Below are 27,990 nucleotides of genomic sequence, written 5' to 3'. Positions count from 1 at the left end.
ACCCAAGATGTAATATTTTAATAATTTAATTCCTACCAGTCTGTCCTTATATCAGCCACACTTTTCTCTGAGAAAGCAAAAATGATCAGACAAGTCACACATTCACCAAATCACTCTTTGCTCCTGCCTATCAAGCCCAGCCCTGCCATTCGTACTTAGGATCTCAGTCTTTTCCTCCTTCTTGGGGTCTTTACAGTTAAATTAAAAAAAGGAAATCCCATTGCTCTTCTGCTCCATCCATTCCTCCTTTCTACTGAAAACTGATATCTGATTTAGAAAGGAAGAGAGAGTAGGTGGAGGGAAGAGGGGAAGGAAGGAAGGGAGGGAGGGAGGAAAGAAGGACAAACGCTATATTGGAACTCAACTGTGTGTTCAGATTTTGATTCCAAATTCAAGGACTCTCCTTGTTGTATACTTAAATAATCATTCTCCTCATCCATGGTGTTGCTCAGAGAAATTAAAAGTTTCTGGCAATAATGGATAATGTCACTGGCTAGGTTTCCTCCAAGCCGCCTATATTAATAAAAAAGAAAAGAAACGAGCTACAAAATCACAATTTCAAAAAGTCACATTTTAGCAGCATTATTTCCAAATACCTAACCATTTCTACAAAAAGAAATATGGGGTTAATTCTCCACAGTGCCCTGTAGTTATTAGGACTCTACTTCTTAGAGGTGAGCCCTTCCATAGGCTCCCAGACACGACAGTCCTCTTGACCTCTCTGAGGTGACCTCTCCTCACACTGCCCGTGGATCCTACATGTCCTCTGTACCCACCTGCCTTGGCCACTGCACAGAAGAGCCACTGTTCTGGTGGAGCCTTAGAACATACTAGGCATTGCTTTGCTTCACATACATAATCACATTGTCATATTTGGTTCTCACAACCCCCACCTGCCATTGAGGGAAGTGTCACTTCCATGCAATATACCAGGGCGTCTCAAACTTTAGGCACATCAGCATTGCGTGGATGAGGGTGTGTTACGAACAGATTCCTGGGCCCCACCCACAGAGATTCTGATTCAGAAAGTTTGGATAAGGACCAAAAGTAAGCATTTCTAACAAGCTTACGGTTGCTGCAGACCCCACCTTGAATAACATTGTTATAGACAATTTAGAGAGGGTATTATTAGGTGCCTAAGGTCACAAGTTAAGTCCTGGACCAAGGTTTCAAAATCAACTTTGTTTTGCGTCCGAAGTCCACGTGATTAACTTACCCACGGATGGAAATGGCCTCACTTCTATAAAGAGGGTTCCAGCACTTGTTCGCCGTTGCTGGAGACGCTGTTTGTTCACTTAGTGTACGGGATGTGTTAGGACTCCCATATGAGATACAAGCTAATATTTTACTCAGATCCCATTCACAGAATGGGCATGATGGTGCTGTGTTCAAATGAGTCTCTGAAGTAAGTGACTACCAAAACCGTTACGACATAAAATCTCCATTCACATATATTTAACACTTACAAATATCGAACGTTTTCACAATGTCACTGGGAAAGGCCATGTTTTGTTACTGTTTCAATCACAGGAAGCACTGCAAGATATTACTTTTGCAGAAATAAGTTGCACGTTAACAAATGATATCCATCGACAGACCAAACAAGGCAACATAAAAAGTCCAGGCTGTCACCTTCAGGCTCTCTACCCCTTGGTCATCATTTATTAGCTTGAGTAGTATTTTTTTAGAATTTTAATTTTAATCTAAGCAAAGCCTAAGTAATTTAATATTGTCTAAGCAAAGTTTAACTAGGGAAGTATATCTACATGTGTGTGCACATGCATACAAATCTATGTCAGGTTTTTTAAGGGATGAATAGGAGTTTGAAAAATTATCTACTCTTCAGGATTGTCCTCATTCCTTGTACTCCTTCAACAGGTGCTATGAAGGGGAGGACTGATCACCTCATACGCACTAATCATGTCTTGTTATTTTTTGTCTTTTGATGCTTTGACATCTGGGGCCTTGCTGACCCTGGAGGGGCTGCCCCTTTCAAGACCTGCCAATTGCTACAGACAGGAAACCACTCACCCTGGAGCCACCTCTCAAATGTAAAACAATCAATCCACCTCCAACACAGGGCTACTATTTCCCTGTCTTAATCACCCCTGGGCCAAGTACCAGACAACCAGGGCCAGCATCCATGCCCCAGAACCTGCTGAAATGGTCCCAACTAGCCAGTGCTAAACCTGCCTGCTCTTTCTCATGGAAACCAAAATAAGGCTTTTGCCCATGTTTCCTTTGTTCTCTCTGCCTCCTTACCCACCTAGGGGCTTTCCCACGTGGCCCTGCCACATAGCTTGGCAAACCCCCTTCTTTTAGGATCTGTGAGTATAATAATATTTTCAGTGGCAGTTGCCTCCTGTTATGGTGGCCTTGCTATACATAAATAGTCACAAAGTCTTTATTTTAAAACACTATACCCCATGAAGTTGCCTACTGTATACTGTACCTACCTCCATCTCAGGTAAACCAGGGTGCCATCATCTCTCCCATTCACCAGAATGTTTTGTCCATCCATTGAAATTTTCACTGATTGAATCCCACATCCCTGGTGAGAATGACTCCGACTTCGAACAAACGTTTCCTCAATAGTTTTAGGAACAAAGTGCAGAAATTACAAATGCAATTCTACCACATGGTTTTCCTAAGAGGGTCACAGGCACTTTTGCTTGCGGGTAAATCTTTTTGTATTTGTTAACAACATTTTATTTGGCATGGAAGTAGTGTCTTAGTAACTCATAGTATGAAAATCCCGAGTTCAAAACACACTCACCAATACTGGTTTATTTTCTCATTTGTGTAGCATGGAAGGAGAGAGATTGTTATCACCAATTTGTAATAGGAAAACCAGACACACAGAAGCAACTTCCTGAAGGCTACAAGTTAGGGGAGGGTCAACGTCAGTGAGCAGAAATGGCAGACTCAGGTGCCTTCAAGAGTCAGGTAGGTTTCATTTATGTGTGATGAGTGGCTGAGAGAGGGTAATAGGCACTGTGGAGAACGGAGGGTAACAAGCCCCACATGGAGGACGCTAAGCCAGTTCAAGTAGAAGCCAAAGAAAACCCATCACTGATTTGTTACAGAGGGCAACAGTTTAAGTTCCTTGACTAAAAACCGGGATTTCTGTGTCACAGTGGTTCTCAACCATGATTTTTTTTTAATTTAACTTTTTGAATAGGCAAGGCATTCAAATGGTTCAAGATTCAAAAACTAGAAGAGTATGCAGTGAAATCTCCTTCCTGTCTCCATTCCCCAACCACCTCCCAAAGCCAATCAGCCAATTAATACTTTAAATGTCCCTTCAGAGGTTTTTAAATGTATATGAACAAATGTTTATGCGGACATAATTTTAAACATAAATTGTAGCATAATATATTATGCACTTTGCTTTTCCTTCTTAAAAGCAGATCTTGAGGTTCTTTCCATATTGTGGCATAAATATGTTCTCATTCTGCATAATATATATTTTCTTTATGTATTGTTTATATAGCGTTATTTATTTATCCAGTCCTCCGCTGATGGTCATTAGGTTGCTTTTACAAACAGCACTGCCATGAATAACCTCAGATATGAGGCGCTTTGCATAGAATCACCCAGAAGAACTTTCATGCCACCATCAGCAGTGACATCTATTATAAATCATTTGAATAAGAGACAATGTAGCAAAGTTGGCAAATTGTCAACTTCAAAATAATCTCTAAAGGATTCAAGAGTTTTCCTGTATAATGATAGTATCAGTTTTGCCCAGTTGTAGTTCAAATATGGTTTCTTACACAGATGAACAAGGAGAGCCAGATGTACACACCATGGCCCAGTTCATCTGTGGCCCTGCAGGAGTGTGTCATGTAGGTGGTTGCAAGGCTCCAGGTGTGTGGGATAAGAATCACTGACCTCATTAAAGTATACTGATAACCAGTACAACATGGCCTTAAAAACCTAGAAAAGGATCCTCCACATTTGGGTGAGAAGAAACTATTTTCACTTTTTCAATGGAAATCAGAAATGGTAGCACTATTGGGGATGTTGGGGTCTGCAAGTGATGAGGGAAGATTCAGTAAGGGCTACATCCTCTCCCTTATGCTCTTCTAGCACCACTCAAAAGAACTGGGTGGGGGAAGCGGGCAGCAGCAACCAGCCCAGAGTCGCTCCAGGCCAGGGAGACAGGAGTAATAATCCCTAGGTTTGCACAGCAATTCACTATTTCCAAGGCAGTTTTGCATATACCCTTTCCCTGGCTCTCATCAGAATCCCATGGGTTGAGAGTATGGAAGGTTCCCCCAATAATACAGATGAGCACCTGAAGCTCAGTGAAGCTCAGTGAGTATCCAAGACGCGAAACTAAGTGGCGACAGAGCTGGGCCGCAGCTCACCTACAGTATCCCTGTCCCACGCTCTTTATTGGCAGATCTTGGTCTACTGGTTGGTGTTTCCTCCCTTGGAAACTCAAACCTCAGTACATAAAAACACCTGTAAAATGTTTAAGTCAGTACTACCATCAGTGGTAAATAAATGATGATTAATTTACCTAAGAAAGAAGCCCAATTCCTTCCCTAAGGGCTTTTTGTTCCTTAAATGAGATCAAGATACACATACCAAGGTAAAAAAAAAAAGGGGGGGGGGTAGCTTACCAAAGTACGAACATCTCGGATGCACAGAATTCCACCTTTAGCTATTGTTATGAGCCACAACCCATGTGGAGACAGAGAGAGTGTTCCAGGCCCATAGTGTTTGCTTTGCACTTTTTGGTGTGGCTTAAGCACGCAAATACCACTGTGTTCCTGCCGATCAAAGAACAAGACCCCATTATAGAAAAGATCAGGGGAGCAGCACCTTAGAGCTTGCACTTGTGCACATATGGTCAGATTCAAATCTGCAAACACTGTCAATGGAAATAAACCTGATACACCCCATTTCTTGCACCACATTTTCATCTCTGTTTGCAAATTAAAGTTTTTCTAACCAACTAAGAGAGAAGTCTTTAAACATTAGCTACCATGAAAGATCCCAGCCTACACCAACAATCTTTATTTTTTAAAAAATATTTTTTTAATTTATTTGGAAGAGAGAGAGCACATGCACGAGCAGGGGGGAGGGGCAGAGTGAGAGGGACAAGCAGACTCCCCGCTGAGCAGGGAGCCCGACACGGGGCTTGATCCCTGCACCTCCAGATCATAACCTGAGCTGAAGGCAGAGGCTTAACTGACTGAGCCACCCAGGCACCCCTGACAATCTTTATTTACTTTTTCACATGCCCCCATGCTCAAGTCCAATTACATGAGTCAGTATTCCCTCATGTACTTCCACCTCCAAGACCCTACACATGCCATGCCTTTTGTCTGGAATGCCCTTCCCCACTCCATTCCTATCAACCTGTCTCCTCTCTACCCCCTGCCAAGATTGTACACAGTATTTCTCCATGTCTAAGTCTGACCTATTCTTCAAAAGCCAGGTCAAATATTACTTCCTCCGTGAAGCTTTCCTTGAATTCTCCTTGCCACAAACATTTCTTCTTTCTTGGAATCTCTGTGTCTCATACCTTGCTGACATTGACTACCCTGGGAGAGTAGGGTTTAGAAGGAAGGGTAGTAGATAATCTGGGCCAGTGTGTGTAGCAGGAGTGGTATTATACGAGAGATGCTTGAAATGAGTGTAATGCAAGGATGGCGGAAACACAGTTTATCTATTTTGTGCAATTTTGCATATGGCTCAGGTGCAAATTTCCATGGAAAACCATTGACACCTGACACCTGTGGAATAGATGTTCTAAGGCTATGTTGTTTTTAAAGGCACTAAAATAATAGTGTTAGCTGCATGTTTATCTAACAAGTAGGATGTATGTAGCACAAGTATGACTGTGCTCAAAGGTATGTATGATGGATTAACAAACAATGCTAATAATATATATAATTCAAGAATATTATGTTACTATAATAAAGCCATTTATTAACTGGACTATAGTGTTAAAGCACGGATTGTGTCTAATTAATACAATGTGTCAATCTTGATTTCTAAGATAAATAACAGCATACTTAAGTTTTGGCATACTTGTTCAGGAAGAAGGTAGCTGCAGATGTATGGCACTTGGTTACAGAAGCCATATATTTGGTGACTTTGAAAGTCCAGCACAGCAGAGGACAGGCTGTGTTCTATCTCATACCGGAACCTGTGAATGAGTGCATCTTTCAGCCTCCCTCTTTCATCAGTAAAGCTCGCAGAAACTATAAGATTTGAGGAAGAAGACAGTTCATTTGCGCTGTATATTGATTTTATTTTTTAATCATTAGGAACAACTATGAAAAATGAAATAAAAATTTAAATGCTCAATTAATAACGCAGAGGCTATTGAGAAGATAAAAATGATTCAAAAACAACTTCATTAGAACTACTTGAGTATTAAATGACTGACAGTGCATAAAATATCCGTTAGAAGGCCTTGGCTAATTTAATCAATTAAGTAGAGACATATGAAAAGATACTCATGATGGTCTAGAGATTCTTAATTAAGACACAAGAGTACTTTGAGATTTTCAGCTCTCTTATACTCTGTAATTATGTATTTTCAAACTAGCTAACCAAATATATTTGTTTCCTAAAACAGAGTGTCTATTCTATCTGGCCTCTTTATCCAAAAAGCTTTCTTTTACAATTTTATCAGTGAAAGTAACTACACAGTAGCCAGTCTGAAGTTAACTATGTATATTTGAAGCTACAAAACAAGAGATATCACAAAATGACAAATCAATCTGACAGAAGTGCCAGTGGATCCCGTTTCCCTTCTCTTGTAATAAGATAGGTTCATATGAATGACAAGGCCTAGAGGAAAGTCCACATTTCACATTGTTAGCAGCCACATCAGTTTTACTTTGTAAGATGCACAAGAGACGGCCATTTTACCTCTTCATGTGCTAAGAGGAAAAAAATGCAATCACTAGGGGGGCAAAAAAAAGCAAGCAAGCAAGCTAAGCAACTACTCATTTGGGCCCAGCACAGAACTGGCTGCCTGATTTTTCTTTACCTTGTGGCAGTATTTTAGGCAGAGTAAATATTTCCAATCTGCTTCTTCCTGTTTCTGGAAGTGGAAAAAGCACCATCACTTCTACTATGTCTGTTTCCAAAAGAGACACTGTGGATATTTGTAAAATGTCTTTGCCCATCTCTGAAAGCAGATGGAAATCATCATAAGTGGTCATTCATAAGTTTAAAGAAGCTTTTGTCTTCCCAAGTAAGATACCACATTATAGAATTGGCTTCACTACATATTAAGATTTCAATTTATTTGCTGCATATTTAAAGTGTCTTTTAAATACAAGTGATGGGGACATTTTTGATGACTGATGAGGAACTGTCGTGATTAGATATCCAGGTTGGCAAGTTCAAGCCGCTCAGTAGGGCTCAGCTTCTTTCCGGGTCAAGGAAGCCCTCTGGGGTCTGCCATGTTCACCCCACTCAGCAGCACCTCAATGCTCCAGCCCCTCAATGCTCCACTGTGGCCTTTTCATCCACTCCTGATACCAGACCAAAGAACATCAGTGTTCTTTGCATCTGTAGTCAAGGTATTGCAGGGGTGGTGGAAATGCCCATGACTTAATTAGTTTGCTTCTCTGGAAGTCAGGCCTCTGGAAGGTGCCATGCCTGGGGCACACCTTCAGTTCTTTCTGGAGTCACTACTCCCCCTTTCAACAGGGGCTGTTCTATACGTGTCCACTTTATCAGCCTCTCCCCTCAGGTGTTCAACTAATGATCTCTCCTCTGACATAACAAAGAAAACCAAAGACATCCGATACAAAGCGGACCTTAGTGTTCTTATCCAGAAGGCATTTTTGTATGAACAAAATGCAATCCTTTGCATCTCTGATTTTGAGCCCATGTCACCAGTCTCCTATTAGACCATGTGCTCTCAAGGACCTCATTTTATCTTCCTGTGTCTTTTATGGTTTCTTCTATTCAGCTCTCAAGACTCCCTGGTCTTCAAATTGAGCCCTTGCTGCAGCCCTGCTTCCCCACCACGGTTGCCATCTATGCCAATTCTCTTTTCTCTGGTGCAAACTCCTTAAAACAGGAGTTGCTACTTACTGACTTCACTTTCTGACTGCCCAGCCCTCAGGGCACTGGAGTTCATGCCAGTCCACACCCTCATCCAGCCTTCCTCCCTCAAGCTCTTTCCAGAGCGGGTGACTCCCAGTGCTCTCGTTACTCTGGCCTGTCCTGTTTGCTTCACTGTGCCATCTTCCTTGGTCCACAACTTCAGTGGAAGTTGCTTTTCCCGTCCCACACTCTGACTGACCAGATATATTAAAAAATGGAATATTTAGGCAGGATATGCAACCACTCTGAGGTAAGCCATAGGTCCTACCATACTCCACGCTTTCAAATTTACATATTTAGCTTACCTGTTTGGTCTCATTAAGGAACTGGATTTGCTTTTACTCTGTCTTCTTTTTTTTTTTTTTTAAGATTTTATTTATTTATTCGACAGTGCCAGAGACAGCCAGCGAGAGAGGGAACACAAGCAGGGGGAGTGGGAGAGAAAGAAGCAGGCTCACAGCGGAGATGCCTGATGTGGGGCTCGATCCCATAACGCCAGGATCACGCCCTGAGCCGAAGGCAGGCGCTTAACCGCTGTGCCACCCAGGCGCCCCTTTACTCTGTCTTCTTAAGCCATCTCATCGGCTTCCATAATTTCAAGATCCGAATTCTACCATTGAGACTTGAACTACAGATCTCTACTTCCAAACATTAGCTAAACATCCCCCACTGAAGAGCTTATTTAGCTTCAACTCTAAAGAGCTCGTCAGCTCACACTATCCCTCAACATTCTGTCTTGAGTTTTTACTTCATTTGATGAAATCACAGGCTAGAAATTTTGGAGTCATTGCTGATCCTCCCCTTTCACATTTAATGGAAAACCAAGTCCTATCAATTCCATCACTCAGAGCTGTCCCTTCCTTTCTCTTTCCATGACTGCAACACAGTGTGTGCACTGTGGATAAGAGCAAAAGCCCGAGGATAGACTTCCTGAGATCGAGTCCTGGCTCCACCACTGCCGAGCTACATGACTCTGAACGAGTATTAACTGTGCCTCAATTGCCTCATCTGTAAATTCGGATAGTAAAAGTCTCTACCTCATAAAAGTTGTCTGTAAGGGTTAAATGAATTAACACATACCAAGTTCTTAGAACACTGACTATCACATGGCAAGGAATCCCTCAATAAATGTTGGCAGCTGTTACGATTAATATCACCTCTTGCCTGGGCTACTATAATTATTCCCTAACTCATCTTTTTTATTCCATTCTCTTGCCTTTCAGCTCTATCCTTCACGCTTGTGGCAGAGTCGTCCTCTAAAATCCAAGTCAAATCATACCTGTCTCATCTTGAAAACTTCTGATGGTGTCTCATTACCCACAGAAAAAAGTCCAGACTCCTTGGAATCATATTTAAGACCTTCGCCTTCTTTCAGACTTCATTGCCATGATCGTCATCTAGTAAACTCTTCTGTTTACCCATTATACCAGACTTCCTGCCATTCCAAGTGCCTTTGCTCAGTCTTTTATCTTGAGCTGGAATACTAATATGCCCCATCCTCCACGACTTACACCCTCAGAGAACTCTCCCTCAATCCTCCACACTTCCTTATCTGTGTCCCCCTCCATGCCCACTCCTTTCCTCATACCTGGCAGAATTAATTGCTTCTTCCTTTGAGACTACATAGCACTCTGCTTATTCCTCTACCACTAAATTGTCTCCTTGACCTTCCCATGCCCCCACTGGCCTAGGTTCAGCATTTTACACCTAGTAGTCACTCACTAATTTTAAGAAGTCAATGAATAAATTTAAAAATATGTTTTTGGGGAAAATATACATATATATCTGGTCCTTAAGACAGAAAGAAAAGTATTAGTTCTTACTATTTATCATATAAGTGTTACCTCACCTGCCAGGTCTGTAGTTTACCTGGGCATGTGGATGGCATTACTGAAAAAGCTGGATATCATTTTGTTTAAAGAGGAAATATTAAAGATGTATATAATAAAACTTTCCTTAGATATCTTTATTAAATAGAAATAAAGTATTTTAAAATACATTTCAAGGATAAACCAAACTTTTTTTTGGTAATAACATTATATATATCTAGCATTATATATATATATATATATACATATATATATATATACACACACACATATATATATATTATATGCATATATACACTATATATAATGTCTAACATTAGAAATATTGAAATTAATTCATTAATTTATTTAAGAAGGTTCGTTTAACATCAACTATATACCAAGCAGATGTATCAAAAACCCTTTAAATATGATATAGGAATTCTCCTATGTAACTTAGATGTTTCTTTTTTAGAAAATATATCACAAATAATTGTTTCACTAGAGCCCTATTTCCACAACCTCAAATTCTTTGGAATGAAGTCATCAATATTTTAAATTATGTAGTACCTATGAATCCAAGGATCTGAAACAAGCTTGATGGATTGGCATTGATAATAAAGACAAAGCCTTCTGATGTTCCAACTAATAGATATATCCCTCGCTGGTCATAACTAGAAAAGAAAGAAAAAAAGAAATCTGAGGATCAGATTTTGCTTGTTTCACTAATAAGATGGTAAGCAAATTTACTGAATGACAGTGTGGAGATACACTCAAAACCAGTCATTCTTATGTTTGTGACATTCCAGGTTAATGCTATTCCAAATTGCAGTTTGTAAGTGCACAGTCAAGAAGACTCAGTGACTCTGAAGCCCAACTGCCTGGGTTCTGCTCCTGACATTTGCCATTTCCTACCTGTGTAACATGAAGCAAGTCACTTAAACACTTTGTGCCTTATGTCCCTGCTCTGTAATGGAGACAAAAACATCCATCTCATGAAGTTAACAGAACCAAGTACATAGCACATATTAACTACTTGATAATTATTTGTGTAATTAAAAGGAAGTATTTACATTTTTGCTTATTTATGGATAGACTATCTCTGGAAAGAAGACATGAGAAATTGGGAACAGGCTGTCTCCAGGGAGGAGAACTGGGTGGATGGGGACAAGAGGGGGAGACTTTTTGCTACGCCCCCATCTGTACTTTTGGAATGCTGAACTGAGTCAGTGTATTCATTTTCAAAACAAAACATGTAAAACTTAAAATTGAAAGAAATTACGGTTTGGGGCATCTGGATGGTACCAATGGTTAAGCATCTGACTCTTGGTTTTGGCTCAGGTCATGATCTCAGGGGTTGTGAGATTGAGCCCCACATTGGCCTCCGTGCTCAGCACAGAGTCTGCTTAAGACTCTCTCTCCCTCGCCCTCTGCCCCTCCCCCTTCAAGTGGATAACCTTAAAATAAAAATTATGGCTTTCCTGGAATTCTCAACTGACAGGCCATGACAATGTTGCTGCCAGAAGCAGGAAGTACTTACAGGAGGTGCTGCACAGACCATTCGGAGGGGAAGGCCCTGTGAATTGCTTGAGGGGCCTCAGCATCCCTGACATCGAGGAAGTGGACGGAGCCACCCATGGTGCCCACAGCCGCAGAGAGGGAGGAAGGAGAGCAAGCCAGAACTGTCGCCTGTTTAAAATAACCCCAGATGCTTAACTCCACTGCGCCAGAACACGAAGCCTGCTTTACCCACATAAGAATCTACAGTTTATTTGAAAAGCCCTCCGGATGAGGACAGTGGCAAGGGTTGTATGGTATTACAAGTTAGGCATGCAGCATTCCTGAGCTAATTGACTGCATAAGTCACAGGAATCTGTATGTTATTCTTTTATCCTAACGTTAGAATCATAAAATTATAAAGAGATTTCTTGAGCTTTAAACCATGGCTTCATTTTTATCCCTAAATGATTTTAAAATGATTATACCAATAATAACGAAAAAATAAAACAAATTTAAAATACATCCATAGCATCTTTTGGACATCGTCACCGAATATTAGTGATGTTTAAAACTCAGCATTCATCTGCTGGATAATGGTAGATCCTGGGACGCTGGTGTGATGGAGGAAGACAATAACCATATCACCGCCTCATGTGTTCTATAAGCAAAGACATGCATCACGGATTCCCGCTCATCTCACAATCATTTACAGAATATGATGTCTAGAAGAATAAATTTGCTTTCATGACACTTAAGCAATCAGCTTTATTCCTCTATAATTATACTTTGTAGGTTGTTTTGAATAAAATCATAGAACATTAGAAATAGAAAAGACCTTAAGAGATAATCACTTTGTAGAACAGAAAATGGAGGCCAAGAAAAGAATAGCAATTTGCCTCAGGATCCCATAGCTGATGATGAAGCTGAGAACTCAGGTGTCCTGCCTCATTTGAATGCACAGTTGCTCAACCAAGGAGGTTTTCATTTTATTTTTAAAGGTGAAGTTTAAAGGTTGAGTCTTCAGTGGTATCTCAGTGTGAAACTGGAAATGGCGAGTGTCTTTCTATTTTTCTTTTTTTTAAACTGAAAGTCTTTATGGGATCTCTCAGTGTGTGTGTGTGTCTGTGTGTGTCTCTGTGTGTGTGTGTGTGTGTGTGTGTGTGTGTGTGTGTGTGTTCTCAAAATAATCTGTTGAAATTATCCTCCATTCCAGGGCAATAGTAGGCTGGGCTAAACATGGACAGCAGTATCTGGAGGGGTCTTACGTACCTTAGCAAGTACCATCAAGGGAAGCTGCTAGTGTCCAGATATTCTCCCATGATAGTACTGGGCCAGGTTCTCTGAAGCCCACTGTCTAAAATGTTCATGGGGAACACAGTCCCAGGCATCGCAGGGAGATCTGGCCTCAGCATTGCAGGGTCAGTGTACTTATCAATTCCCCACAAGGTAGCAGAATTCTCCAGTGAGGAAAAACCACCAATTATTCCCAACTCGGGCTGAACCACATGAGTAAACCGTTTTGAATAAAATCATATTCATGGTTTGGAGCTCAATGAAGGTTTGTCCAACTAACTGTGAATGCTGTCTGAATTTCTCCCCCCTGCTCTGGTGAAGTGAAGATCTCTGGTGCAGAAAGCAGACCTTCTCATGGTGCCTATCTCTCTCCTTAGCCAAGAAGAGCAAGGTTAAGTCCTGATTATAGGGACTCCTGGGTGGGTTGTTAACCATTTGCATGTCCTTTGTGAAAGCAGATGTGATCAGATGAGCTTTAAGATCTTGTCTAGCTCTAGCAGTTCTAATAGAAATGAACACATCTGAGCTCTTGTCACCAGAGTGTGTAGTCTACTCATATTTCAGTGCTTTAGGTAAGAATTTTTATGTTTACTTGTCAGGGTGAGTTTTATATATCCCGTTGAATTGTGTATCTTCTGCATCTTGTAATTTTCTTATGTGAGGTATGACACTTCCTCTTGTTTTATAATTGAGATTTTAATTTTATAAATGGGAAGGATTGTTACTTCCCTACCTACTACTAAGATCCAAGATCCGTATCTCACCTAGAACTGTATAATACATCAAAGGATGATAATTTTAAAGGAAAATAGCATTGCCATCATTTCTTGGTCCTTTTATGTTTTTAAAATATTATTTTATGTAAAATGTACTATGAACATGGCAGAAATAATGGTATCTCCTTGTGGCGAGTGTTGTGAGCAATTGTGGTTTGTCACCCAGCACCCAAACACCTTCCTTCTGGAAAATTCCTTGAATAGCTATTGAGAAATCATCTCTCCTACTTTGGGGGTTCAGTGAAACAGATCTGACTCCCATTTTCAAGGCTGAGCTTAAGCCAATTAGCATTTCTCATTCCCCTGTCCACAGTGATTAGTTCAGAGATGTTATTAAGACATTAGAAGACATTTAGCTTCATGGAAAGGAGAAATTTCTTTTCTCTTCCTCTTCCCACTAGAGGAGGCTTTCTTCCCTGATGGTCTGACACCTGTGACGTTGACACCTGTGGCATTTGGGTACTGCTAAAAGAAGCCTGAGATGAAACTACAGACATAGAGAGAAAAACAAGATCCTTGGTAATATCATTTGAGTTGCTGGACTGAGCCACATCTGAGACCAGAAAAATCCTATACTTTATAGCTGATTAAGCCAATAACCCCCACTTTTTTATTTTTGGCTCAAGCTGGTTAAAGTGGCAATTTTCTTTCATTTCTAACTGACCTCCTTGAGGTTAGATGGGGCCATTTAACAAGTTATGGCAAAGGGAGTGATTCATTTTTTAGTAAAAGCAACTAACTATTAGTTCAAGACTCTCTGGCACTCCCTTCCCATACTGTGGCCCTGAGGAGCTACTAGTTGGTGGACCCTCCCTCAGCCTGGCTCCCTGAGAGAGGGACTCTGGAGCAGAGACCCTGCCAATCCACAATGAACTTACAGCACGAGTGAGATATAAACCACTAGGACTTCGGCAATAACTGCCGCCACAGAAAAACTTTCCTATACACCAATTTAGTACCTTATGTTCCACCCTCTGGGCTGTAGAACATATTTTATACACAAGAATTATTCTAAATATATAGGATAAAAATGCAATAAGCCATCTGCATCAAGTATTTCCACAGACTATTGACATGTAATTATGAAAACATAGATTGGATTAGAATTCAATATTTTAATCCATTTATAAGGCACACTTACTGGGGTATTCAGATAAATCCTGCTGGCACAAGTACCATCTTCTATATACCAAACACAAACTTCCCCTGAATGTGTGAGTGTCTATTAAACAAAAAAAAAGGAAGAAAAAGAAAACTCTAAATGGAATATAAGACTCTGTTATGGAAGCATGTTCTAAATCCCTTTATAGTATGTCAATAACTGATGATTTAGTATAAAATGTCAGTTTACTTATATGGATTATAGTGACAATCACAACATTAGTACTTCTGATTTGAACAAAAATTATTATCTTTTTTTAACTATTATCTTTAATACAATTTAAGTAACATATAACAAAGATCAGAAAAGTGAAATTAATTTTTTACCATGTAACATAATTGAGTTACTTGGAAATTCAACAGGATTATTGTTTAAAGAATAAAGCTAGAAATAGGAAATTATATGTTTTTTTTTTTTAACTAACAGCCTTTGCTTTAAAAACAAAACAAAACAAACAAACATGGGTCTTGAACTCAAGATCCTGAGATCAAGACCTGAACTGAGATCAAGAGTCAAGAGCCACCCAGGTGCCCCTAACAGACTGCTTTTAAGAGCAGTTTTAGTATTACAGAAAATTTGAGCAGAAAGTACAGAGTTGCCCTTACCCTCCTCCACACACATACATACTATCTCCTCTATTATTATCTTGCATTAGTGGTGCATTTATTAGAATTGATGAGCCAATATTGATTCATTATTATTGACTAAAGCCCATAGTTTACATTAGGGTTCATTCTTTGTGTTATCCATTCTATGGGTTTTGACAAATGTATGATATGTATCCACCATCACAGTATCATACCAAATAGTTTCACTGCCCTAAAAATTCTCTGTGATCCACCTCTGTCTTTCCCCACTGAACCCCTGGCAACCCCTGAACTTTTTACTGTCTCCATAGTTTTTCTTTTTCCAGAAGTCATACAGAGGAAATCATACATCTTTCTCAAATTGGCTTCTTTCATTTAATGTTATGCATTTAAGGCTATTCTGTGTCTTTTCATAGCTTAATCACTCACTTATTCTTAGTGCTGAATAATATTCCATTGTATTGATACGCCACAGTTCGTTTATCCATTTACCTATTGAAGGACATCTTGGTTACTTCCAAGTTTTGGCAACTATGAATAAAGCTGCTATAAACATTCATGTGAAGGTTTTTGTGCAGGCATAGGTTTCCAACTAATTTAAGTAAATAACAAGAAGCTCAATTGCTGAATCATAAAGTAAGAGTATGTTTAGTTTTGTGAGAAAGTGCAAACTTGCAAAGTGGCTGTACCATTTTGATTCCTGTAGGCAATGAATGTTTCTGTTGCTTGCTAGCAACTTGATATCCTTGCTAGCACTTGATATTGCCAGCGTTTTAGATTTTAGATATTCTAATACATGTGTGGTGTCATCTCATTGTTTTCATTTGCAATTCTCTAATGGTGAATAATGTTGAACATCTTTTGATATACTTATATGCCATCTGTATATTTTCTGTGGCAAAGTATTTGATCTTTTGCTCATTTTTTTACTGGGGTTGGTTATTTTCTTATTGTCGAGTTTTAAGAATTTTTTTACATTTTGGAAACCAGTCCTTTATCACATACATGTTTTGCAAAGATTTTTTTCCCAGTTTGTGGCTTGTCTTTTCTTTCTCTTAATGGTGTCTTTCCCAGAGTACACATTTTTTATTTTAATGAAGTCCAACTTATCAGTTTTTCCTTTTGTGGATTATATTTTTGAGTTGTGTCAAGAAAGTCATAGCCAAACCCAAGATCACTTCGATTTTTCTCCTATGCCATTTTCTAGGAATTGTATAGTTTTTCGTTTTACATCTAGGTCTATAACCCAATGTGAGTTACTTTTGAGAAAGTATAAGGTCTGTGACTATGGTGATGATGATGATTTTGCATGTGGATGTGCAGTTGCTCCTGCAACCATTTGGTGAAAAGACTATCCCTTCTCAACTGAATTGCTTTTGCTCCTTTGTCCAAGGTCAGTTACCTATATTCATGTGGGTCTATTTCTAGGTTCTCTATTCTGTTCCATTCACCTATTTGTCCAGTCTTTCACCAATACCATACTGTCTCAATTACTGTGGCTTTGTAATAAATTGGATAGTGTTAGTTCTATACTTTGTTCTTCAATATTGTATTTGCAATTCTGAGTCTTTTGCCTCTCCATATACACTTCAGAATCAGTTTCTTTGAATCTATAGGTAAGGTTGGAAAGAACTGACACCTTGACAATATTGAGTCTTCTTTTCCATGTACATGGAGTATTTATTTATTTAGATTTTTATTTCTTTCATCAGTTTTGAAGCTTTTCTTATATAGCTCTTGTAAATATTTTGCTAGGACTCCCAAAATCCTAATGGATTTATTGATGAATTATATATAAAAAATGAAATGTTTCTTGAGATCAATAAAGGTAAGCGTTAAACACCAGGAAAAAAGTTTCTTTTTTGAATGTAGCAGGTGGATTACTGTTCCTAAGTCAATTGAATTCATGTTTTGAGCATGGCTAGTATTTCATTTTCATCCTCAGAGGGTCTGTACCACTCTGAAAGAGGGTAAACATTAATTGTTTAATGAGTTTCATAACTCTTTAGCAATGAAGGTGTTGAAAGATCTGACTTGGAAAACTTGGATGGTGAGTATAAACAGGATGGCTCCTAAGATTTCAATTGCTTTGACTGTTTTCAGACACTTAATATTATGAAGTCACAATACAATGATGTCATCTAACTGGGGAGTAGATTTGATGATGGAAGTGGTTGGCATTTCTTCCACATCCTCAAGAATACCCTCTGCCTCCTATTTGTGCAAGTTTGCACATGATCTTCCAAAATCTTTTCTTTAAATCCTACTGTGAAATAATAAAGTGTTCCTTACCATGCAGTATTCATTTCCGGGTGGGATAAAGTCAATTGCCTGAAATTTCCCATCACAAGCCTCTAGGACTTTATCAAAAGTTGGCTTCTCACCAAGAGTATAAATATAAACAGATCCCTGTGAAATATACCAAAAAAAGAAAGAAAGAGAGAAAGAAAGAGAAATATGATGCAATTGTTGTGTATGCAGTTTAACAAATATTAAATGTTCACTGTGAGCAAGGCACTGTGTGAGACATTACTTAATAACTTAAGTAAGGCCCTGACCTTGAGGAGCTTAAAATCTACATGCTTAATTTGTTTGTTTATTGATTCACTCACTCATTCATTCATTCGTCATTTAAAATAATCAATAAATGGGACTTTCTTCTTTTCTCCAACTCCAAGCATTTGTTTTTTAAGTTATAAAACACAACAAAACATTTTTTCTGACTTCAAAAATATTGTCTATTTATCCAAAAAGTTGGAAAATGTGGAAAACCAGAACTAAGTCTTACCACATACTAAACCACGGTGGGCACGGATACAAACTTAAATAAGCCTTTGTGGAAATTGTGGAGGTGTGGCTGAAGCTGTTACTTTATGACTTCTTTATCATTCTCAGCTGCCAATTCACCTCTCAAAAAAATCTATCCTGTCATTTGTGACTCTCTGCCAATTAACTGTAATATGGTGTGGGTATTTAAGTAGCAATAAGAAGTCTGCTTTCAACTAACAGCAAGTTCTTCAAGTTTACTTGAGTTAAACGTGAATATTTCTGTTCTTGTTTATTTAAAAAATACAACTCTGTAGAGTCTAAATTTGATAGATATTTACTGATTTTACCTTTCATTCATTCCTTCAACAAATATTGAGTGGATACACTGTGCTGGGCACTGCTCTGGATCCTGGGCCTACATCAGACTAAAATTCCCCATCCTCATGGAGCTTACATTCTGCTGGGGGATTCAGACAATGGATAAGGTAACTAAATAAACAGCAGTGATTGTAAGAATCAAAAATAAATCAGGGAAAGAGGATATGGCATGGCAAAATAAGAATGTGAAATTCTAAACCGAGTATCCAAGAAAGGCTTTACAGAGGTGACTTTAGATAAAAGACTTGAAGGAAATGAGGAAAGAAAGGATTCATGTGGATTCTATGGGGAGAACATTCCAGACAGAGAGAGCAGCCAGTGCAAACACTGAGGGAGGAACATGCTGGGTGAGGTTAAAGAATATAGCATAATGGCCAGTATGACGACAGCAGGGTGAACAAGAAGCAGGGTAGGGGGAGATAAGGCCCAGTTGTGAGTAGAATCCACATCATGAAGGGATTGTAAAGCATAGTGAGGATTCTGGCTCTTAGTCAGAATAACATGGGGGAATCACTGGAAGGTTCTGAAGAGAAAATGGAAAAATTTTTCTCACTTTGGCTGCAGTGTTGGGGATACAATTTATTCTATCATGTACTGAGAAAAGTGTATTAAAGTCTACCATTGAGATTACAACTTTGCTTCTCCTTGTCATTTTGTCACATTTTGCTTTATATATTTTGGGACTATTTTATTTAGTACCTACATATTTTAAATGTTTATATATTCCTAGTGAATTTTACCTCTTACTATTCTTGAAATAAGCTCATTTATCTTTAGTAATGTTTTTTTGCCAGAAAGTCTATTTTGTCTAATATAAATACAGCACCATTGGCTTTCTTTTTGTTAATGTTTGCATGTTAGATCTTTTTCTTTTTACTTACTTTCAATTTTTAAATTTACTTTCAATGTTACTGTATTTTTTATTTTTATTTACTTTCAATCTTACTGTACCCTTATGCTTTAGCTGCATCACTTATAAACAGTACGTAACTGGGTTTTGCTTTTTTTTTTTAATCCAGTATTGTAACCTTTGCCTTTTAACTACATCTATTATCTGCTTTACTTTCACTGTAATTACTAATATATTTGAGTTTAAGTATTACATTTTAATTTATGCTTCTATTTTCTTACTTGTTTTATGGTTCTTTTTCTCTCTTTTCTTACCCTGTTTTGGATTGCTTTTTAAAAAATGTTTCACTTTCCCCATCTATAGTGTAGAAATTTCATCTACTGTTTCAGTTCTTTCAGCAGTTACCTTAGAAGTTACAATATGCATACTTAATTTATAAATACCACAAGATTACTTAAAACCTTTACTTTCTGCCTAGGAAAGTAAAAAATGGACTTGAAGCACTCATTCCATTTACTCTTTCCCCTCCAGTTTACATTATTGTTGTCTGGGATTTTAATTCAATTCTATTTTTAAACCCAACCTCACATTATTTTTGCTGTTTTATACAGGCAGTGTTTATTTACATTTCTCCACACATTTACTACTATTCATTCTTATAACACAATCTTCCATCTGGGAACATTTTCCTTCTGCCTGAAGTACATTCTCTAGAATTTTCTCTAGTAATGGTCTGCTGCTGACAAACTCTCAGTTTTGGAGCATCTAAAAATTTCTTTTTTCACCCCTATACTGAAAAGTATTCTTACTGGGTATAGAATTCCAGGTGGCAGTTAGCTTACTTCATTACATTGGCATACTTTTTCTTTAAATGAACATATAGTAAATATGTTGGGCTTTGCTGGCCATGTGATCTCTCACAACTATTTAATTCTACCATTGTAAACGTGTGAAAGCATTCATAGACAATACATAAATGAATGGTTATGACTGTGTTCCAATAAAACTTGATTTATAAAAACAAGCAGCAGGCTGGCTTTGGCCTACAGGGCCATAGTTCGCTGATCCCTCCTGCTCTACATGGAAAGTAGCATTCCACTATTTCTTACTTACATTATTGCCACAGACAAGTCAGCTGTTAGTCTAATTGAAATTCCTTTGAAATAATCTGTTTTTCTTTCTGATTGCTTTTAAGATTTTGTCTTTGGTTTTCAACAGTTTTACTTTGTTAAGTCTAAGTGTGAGTTATCTTTTTAGGTATTCTGCGTGAGATTCACTGAACCTCTTGAATCTGTAAATTCATGTCTTTAATCAGTTTTGGAAAATATCTCTTTAAATATTGTCTGTACACCACTCTCTCTCCTCTCTGGGGTTCCAATCAAACATACACTGTATCATTCATGTCTCCTACTCTCCCTTCTGTATTTCCTACCCTTTTGTATATCTGGGCTACATTCTAGATAACTTCTTTTGATCTATCACCAGTTCACCAATTCTCTCTTTGGCTGTGTCTGACCTTCTGTCAGACCTATTCATTTCATTTTTACTTTTTTAGTATATTTTCTCTTTTAGAAGTTCTATTTCAGTCTTTCTCCCTTCTGTTAAGTTCCATTTTTTTGTTGTTTCCTGTTCTCTATAGATATTTTAGGATTGTCAATTATTTATTATTTATTAGAACATGGTTAGCACAGTTGTTTTAACTTCAGGTATTTACCAGCATGAAATCTTTCCATATTTAAATTTAAGTTTCCTTTAGGCAGAAAATCATTGATCTTTCCTTATAACCCACCTAAAGTCATTGCCTAACAATATAAATTACTGCTAACCCTGTCTTTTGAGAGTCATTCCATTAATTAGGAGTCTTTCTAACAGTACAATTAAGATGGAGATTTTATTTTATCCTGCATTTATTCCCCTTCCCCTCTTCTTTTACAGAACCATATTTTCCTTAGAGAACCATCTATGACCCCAATCTCAGTCCATGTTTGGTTGGGTTGACTCTACACAGGGTCCAAGGGTAGGCATGTGACTTAGGCCTGGTCAATGACAGCTTAGAATCCTCCTGGACATAGTAATTGCCACATGGGTAGAGAGGTGACCCAAGTAAGCATAATGAGTCTAAATTCCAGGACATTTTTTCATGGTGTCCTTCCCACTAGGGTCACCACGAGGGTAGAAATATAAACTAGAGTTTCGGGAGGTTCTCTGGATACCTCACAGGAGAATCTGCATGGGAAGGGTGACAGCAGAGAGGAAACAGAGCGAAGAGATGGTCACAAAACAAGGTCAGCAACATCATGGGAGCCCCTGGAATCAGATTAACTCCTTGCCCTTTTAGTTACACGCGCAAAAACAAACAAATGAATAAACAAAACACTTTTTGTTATTTAGGTCTTTTAAGTTAGGTATTTTTTCATTTGTAACCAAAGGAGTCCTGACTGGTAGAGTATCACTATGAAGCACTACACTCTTCATTCCTGTAGTGCAATGATAATAATATTTGAAAATTGTATATCAAGAAATCACCATCTAGCATACCTTGTCTGTTTTAATCAGCAACATGTGGTAATTTGGGGAAAATACCATATGTTCCACAGGCCCTTCAATCTCAAGAAAATCCTCTACTTTGTAAGTTGAATCTTTAATAGTAAAAGAATACACAAAGCCATCCTAGAGACCAAGAACAATGAGATAAACAAAGAAAATCAGTCCCAGTCAATGCAGAGCATACTTTCCATGCCATACGAGCTAAGACTTACTATCATCCACAGTTTATTTTTAGATTCATCATCAATGTTTACATTATCTAGAATGCCCTGTCTTATCTTTATTTAGGCAACTTTTAACCACCCTTCCTGGTGAAGTTTCAATTTTATCTCTTTTGTAACACAAAATTTTGTGACCTAAAATTTTACCAATCTCTCCTTTCTTTGAACTTCTCTAACATCTATCTTTTTTTTCCCCTCAAGTAATGTCTTCTTTAATGAAGTTAGAAATTTTTTTATTAGTTTCAGAGGTAGAATTTAGTGATTCATTGGTTGTATATAACACCCAGCGCTCATCGCATCAAGTGCTCCCCTTAATGCCCATCACCCAATTATCCCTTCCCCCACCCACCTCCCCTCCAGCAACCCTCAGTTTGTTTCCTAGAGTTCAGTGTCTCTTATGGTTTGCTCCTTCTCAATTTTCACTTTATTTTTCCTTCCCTTCCCCTATGTTCATCTGTTTTGTTTCTTAAATTCCACATATGAGTGAAATCATATGGTATTTGTCTTTCTCTGACTGACTAATTTTGCTTAGCATACCTTCTAGTTCCATCCATCTAGCATCTATCTTTTTACCACTTTCTTCATTATACAGGAGGTAGGGCAAATGAAGCAGTTCATTAGGTGGCTTATATATAGAGTCTCCTTACTTCAAGAAACACTAACCTTAATATATATTATTTAATCATTATTATGTGCATTTCTTCTCAAAGAAGAAGGTACCTTCAACTCAAAGGTAGGGATTGTGCTGTTTCTTTTCTTTTCTTTTCTTTTCTTTTCTTTTCTTTTCTTTTCTTTTCTTTTCTTTTCTTTTCTTTTCTTTAATAATTTTTCTTTTGTTACATTAGTCACCATACAGTACATCCCCAGTTTTTGATGCAATGTTCCATGATTCATTATTTGCGTATAACACCCAGTGCACCATGCAATATGTGCTCTCCTTAATACCCATCACTGGCCTATCCCAATCCCTCACCCCCCTCCCCTCTGAAGCCCTCAGTTTGTTTCCCAGAGTCCACAGTCTGTTTATTTCCTTTATATCCACCTTTTGTGTTTCTCTCACAGTGCTGGAAAGAGGGCAAGTATCCAGTAAAAATTAGTTGGTTGGCTGGCTGTAAACAGATTTAGGTTCATTTAACTATTCTCAAGAGGAATTTGAGTTGTTTTCACAGTAGTCAAGAGGCTTTAGGCAATTAATCCATCATTTCTAGATTGGATCCCACTATAACTAAAGTATATGCATTAGTGAGATAGCTGGGTTTGCATACTTGGGAGCTGGGGGATAAAACATGCAAGGTGCTTTCTCCAAACTCATCATCATCCTCCATTTCTCATGGAATAGATGCTCCAACCATTCCTTTAAACTAGTTGTTTTGGGTTTTTTTTTATTTTATTTTTTAAGTAATCTCTACCCTCAGTGTGGGGCTCAAACTCACAACTCCAATATCAAGAGTCACATCCTCTATCGACTGAGACAGCCAGGTGCCCCTAAACTAGGTTTTAAAAAATGTCAAGGGTGAGGGGCACCTGGGTGGCTCAGTTGGTTTAGCACCTGACTCTTGATTTCAGCTCAGGTATGGTCTCAGGGTCATGAGATGGAGCCCTGTGTTAAGGTTCTGCACTGAGCGTAGGGCCTGCTTAAGATTCTCTCTCTCATTCTCCTTCTGTCCCTCCACACTCATACTCTCTCTCTCTGAAAAAAAATAAAAATAAATGAAAATAAAAGTAAAAAATGCCAAGGGTGGCCTTGAGAAGGGCAAGAGTCATAAAAGGCCATAAATGCAGACTAAATGTAGGAGGTGGGGCGGCAGTGGCAGTGGCAGGGGTGGGGGGGAGGACAGTCTATTGTAAGGTTGTAGGGGAGGGGGACGGATTACTAGGTGAGTGTAGGTTTATGAGTTCCAGATTGCTTCTCATTGGTGAAGCTACATCTCCCACCCTGACATCATGGCCCAACTGCCCTCAGGGTCCTGGAAATGTGATCTGTGGCAATGGAAGAGAAAAAGCTAACAGTGGTCTTGGGACATCTACCAGTAGACCTGAGATTTTAGTGTAGGTCAGCTCCAAACCTTAGCACTGAAACAACACCACGGAAAAGCAATGTCATCTGACCCCTTTGCATACTTAACTGAGGCTGTATGCTCTAATAATTGAGAGCAAAGACTTTGGAGTTTGACACATCTGGGTTCAAGCCTCAGTGACTCCATTTACTGGCTGGTGAACTCTGTAAGGCTTGGCTCCTTCCTCTGTATAAGGAGGATGTCAATATTCCAACTTGATAATGTCATTATGAGAACCAATAAGATAATACATGCTATGTAGCACTTAGCATGGTGCCTGGTAAAAAGTAAGCACCAAATAAATGAAGGCCATTAATGCTAATTCTAATATGAACAATAACAGTATAATACATGTAAGCTAAATGAATATGCACAGGAGGCTAAGCTGAAGCTTAGACAAAAGGTTCTGTTTGTGTCTGACAACCAATATATTAAGTGCACAAACAGGCATGAAGTTGGGTGACAGATATTAGGTGTTCTGGGGGGGCCCAGAGTTTTTAATTCTACTTTTGATTATTTGCAATAGTCCAGATATATGGCAGTCCATTTTACTGTTCTCTCTACTTTTATATACATATGAAAAATTCTTCATATAAAAAGTTTTATAATAGTATCCCAAAAGAAAACAATTTTAATAATCTGACAGAACCCGACACCCCAAATTATGACTCATAACAGTAAGTAGCAGCAAATGGAAATTGTATATATTCTTGAAAGCAATTAATTTTGAAGAAAAAAATACATTACAATTCCAGAAATCAGCACGCCTCCCTTCTGATATACCATGGTGACTGGACTGATAAGATTTCTTCCCTCTTTTGGAAAAGAAAAATAAGGTAAAATAGGTGACACATAATTAAAAGTGCAGTACAAAGTAATTAATCTCATTCGCTTTCCTAGGACTATTCATTTCTTTGTAATCCTTTCCAAAAATCAACTTCCTATCAGAATATGTGTTATCATGCCTTCCAAACAATGAATAAAAAAAGCTGCTCAGCATTGATTATTAATGTAAATCACATGAGTTTTTTAAAGCTCTGTATCATCAGATCTGTGTAACTAACATTATAGAATTACATAGTTAATATATTTTCTTATTTTAGGAAAGCATTGTGAGAGATTTTAAGATGCCAGGAAAAAATAAATAAAACCAAACCTAACTTATTATCAAGCTGCATACTTAAGATTTGTACATTTTATGGTATGTAAATTCAAACCTCAGTAAATAACTAAAAATGGATAAATAGAAGGTAAAAAGAAAAAATGTTCTATAAGAATAATTGTTAGTAATAAAATATTGTCCTTGGGGAAAAGAACAAAAGCGTATTATCTTTTATGTAGATAAACCATGAGAACTATAAGATCAAAAGCTCAGAAAGCATCCATCAAATTATTTGCTTACTGTATACTACGTGCTTGACATTTTGCCAGATGCTAAGAAACATACTGTTCTTTCCTTCAAAGACTATTCACCTCTCAGCAATTCCTTCTTTTTCAATCCAAGTACCACTAGAGTCCAGGTTCTTATGACTCAAGGCATAATCTAGATGCCTGATGCTTATAGCCTCCGGCTTCTAGGATCGTCCTTTCTTGAATGATGGCTAAGCTAATCTGCCCGTGCACAATTCCTTTTGGAGTACATCCCTATTCAGAAGTTTTTGATGTCTGCCCGCTGTCAGCTGAATTGAGTATAAACATCTTAGCTGGATATTCAAGGTCAGACATGGTATGTATGTCCTTTTGTTCCCCACTAGCCCTGTGTAACACTCAATGCTCCAGACAGACTGGACCACCTTTTGTGTCTCAACCTTCCCCAGTTTTTCTTGTCTCTGCAGATACCATTGACTGAAACTCCACCTACCCTCATCTGCCTGTGAACCCATCCTGCAAGGGCCATTTCAAATGCCACCTTCAAAATGACTTAACTTGGCCTGTTCCCCTCATTTGAATTCCCACAGCACTTTGTTAAGTTTCCCTTTAATAAAATTATCTTAATCTACTTGGCTATAATTATCTACTTGTTTAGTTCTCTTTAATAAAATATAAATCCCTCAAGGGTAAAAATCATAAGATCATATATTTACCATTTATATCACCTCTGAGGCACCTTGCTTCGTGTCTTCCACATCGTAGAGGTTAGACAAATATTTATACTAAAGCATTTATAATATACCATGAAAATTATTAGGAATAGTATGGAAGAAGGAAATAGTAAACAATATAAGACTATATATGATTAAGTCCTAAATTGTGTATAACATATTACAGATGGGACAGCAGTTTGGAAATGAGAAACATTGCTTTTGAATTCATTTTACAAACACATATAGGCACTAATTTACTCTGTAGCAGTCTCTGGGATTAAACTTTGGAGCCAAAGGATGAGTAAAACATAGTTCTTGACTTCAAAGAATTGATACCTGGTGGGAAAGACAGACATGCACACAGGAAATTGTGAAAGCACAGGATGAGGCTCTGTTACAGGCTCTGTTAGAAGATATCCCACACAGGGGCACTGAACTTTGCCCTAAGGTTGGGATGACACCGTGGATGCAAGATTAGAGAGAACTTAGCCTGGAGGGTACAAGTGACAGTAAAGGGAAGCCATGGCAGGGGCAGGAAAGTCAAACCTAATGGCCCCAGTGAAGTCTAAGCCAGGGAATGGCAGCAGGAGTAGATGAGGGGCACTGTGCTGAGGGAAACTTGCTGTAGGAGGTGGTACTGAGCTAGAAGCTCAAGGATTCGGAGAGCAAATTGGCAAGGGAGTGAGCTAGGAGGCAGGTCTGTGAAATGACAGGAAGAAATGACCAGCTAGATCAGAAAACTCATCCTGGGGAGTAGAAGGAAAGAAAGTGAATGGAGCAGGTAGGATCAAATTGAGAGGGCTTGGAATCAAGGCAGAGCAGTCCTTGAATTGCATGCTGAAACGATCTTTAAGGACAGTTTGGCAGGGATGCGATGCCTGGTTTGGGTTAGCTATAGATTAAGGCCAATGAAGTCAGTCCTAAGGCTGCTGCAGAAATCAAAATTTGTGAAATAATAAGAGGAACTGGAATGGAGAGTGCATTGGACAGACTGGGGAGCTTGCCCTAGCAAGGCTCCCTTCTCAAAAGGTCTACACCTAGCCCCTACCAAATGGACATTAGCTCCTGTGACTAAGGCCCAACCCTGGCCACAGCTGATGGGACCAGGAATGGATACCAGATCTAAGGAGAATAGATTATATTCTCTTAGAAATTCTAACCAAGGAACACAAAGGTAATTTTCAAGATGACAGTTAAAAGATAAAGTCATTGTGAAAAAAATGCCTTGAGAAGGGTGGAGAGCAGGAAAAGGCATAATTTGCTGATTAAACAGAACAGGCATATACATGGGAAAGGATACAGCATAGGAGCTAAGAACTTGGACTCTGAAGTCTTATTGCCTGGGTTTAGGTGTCAGCTCCACAGTTTACTAGTTACCTGAATTTGGGCGTTTGTCTTAATCTCTCAATGCTTCCATTTTTTCATCTGTCTCATGGAGATGAAAATGTATCTCCGTATAAAGTGTTCTGAGGATTACATGAAATATACAGAGTATAGCAAAATACCTAGAGCACAGAACAGTCAATAAGTCCTAGCAATGAGGAACACCCACGGGATTTGGTAACTATGGGATAAAGGAAAGAAAGGATCAAAGATGGCTCTGAGAAGGAGAAAAATAGGGAACACGCACCCATCTTCAAGTGTAAAACCATCACCAATGGTACACTTCTAGGAATAATGAAGTAAAGCAGTTTCTCACCCTTTGGTACTGTGTCTTCTATCTTAGTAAGTAGAGTCACCTTCAAGGTTTCTCCATTAACCATTAAAAGATGACCCTCTTCACAGCCAACATAGAGGTCACTTGTTGGAGTCCAGCAATGCATAGATGGGTGAAGCGAAGGAAAGAGATCATCTTTAGGCTTTAGGGAAA

General features: G+C 38.6%; 1 protein-coding gene across 1 annotated transcript in view; it reads right to left on the bottom strand.

Moving 5' to 3' along the window:
* The window catches only part of CFAP43 (cilia and flagella associated protein 43), a 105,437-nt gene that overhangs the window by 57,249 nt on the left and 20,198 nt on the right, over nucleotides 1–27,990 (bottom strand). Inside the window, exons 6-17 of the mRNA XM_040624397.1 lie at nucleotides 27,820–27,979; nucleotides 24,784–24,851; nucleotides 21,750–21,881; nucleotides 17,507–17,623; nucleotides 14,607–14,687; nucleotides 11,437–11,585; nucleotides 10,467–10,570; nucleotides 7,019–7,159; nucleotides 6,049–6,221; nucleotides 4,632–4,781; nucleotides 2,457–2,587; nucleotides 366–513 (exon numbers count right to left, since the gene is read on the bottom strand). Of these exons, the coding sequence (XP_040480331.1) occupies nucleotides 366–513; nucleotides 2,457–2,587; nucleotides 4,632–4,781; nucleotides 6,049–6,221; nucleotides 7,019–7,159; nucleotides 10,467–10,570; nucleotides 11,437–11,585; nucleotides 14,607–14,687; nucleotides 17,507–17,623; nucleotides 21,750–21,881; nucleotides 24,784–24,851; nucleotides 27,820–27,979 (1,554 nt within the window). The remainder of the gene's footprint in view (nucleotides 1–365; nucleotides 514–2,456; nucleotides 2,588–4,631; nucleotides 4,782–6,048; nucleotides 6,222–7,018; nucleotides 7,160–10,466; nucleotides 10,571–11,436; nucleotides 11,586–14,606; nucleotides 14,688–17,506; nucleotides 17,624–21,749; nucleotides 21,882–24,783; nucleotides 24,852–27,819; nucleotides 27,980–27,990) is intronic.

Source organism: Ursus maritimus, unplaced genomic scaffold, assembly GCF_017311325.1.
Source record: "Ursus maritimus isolate PB19 unplaced genomic scaffold, ASM1731132v1 scaffold_7, whole genome shotgun sequence".
Taxonomy (NCBI): domain Eukaryota; kingdom Metazoa; phylum Chordata; class Mammalia; order Carnivora; family Ursidae; genus Ursus; species Ursus maritimus.
The sequence above is the reverse complement of the archived record's forward strand: the minus strand, read 5'-3'. Positions and strand labels throughout refer to the sequence as shown.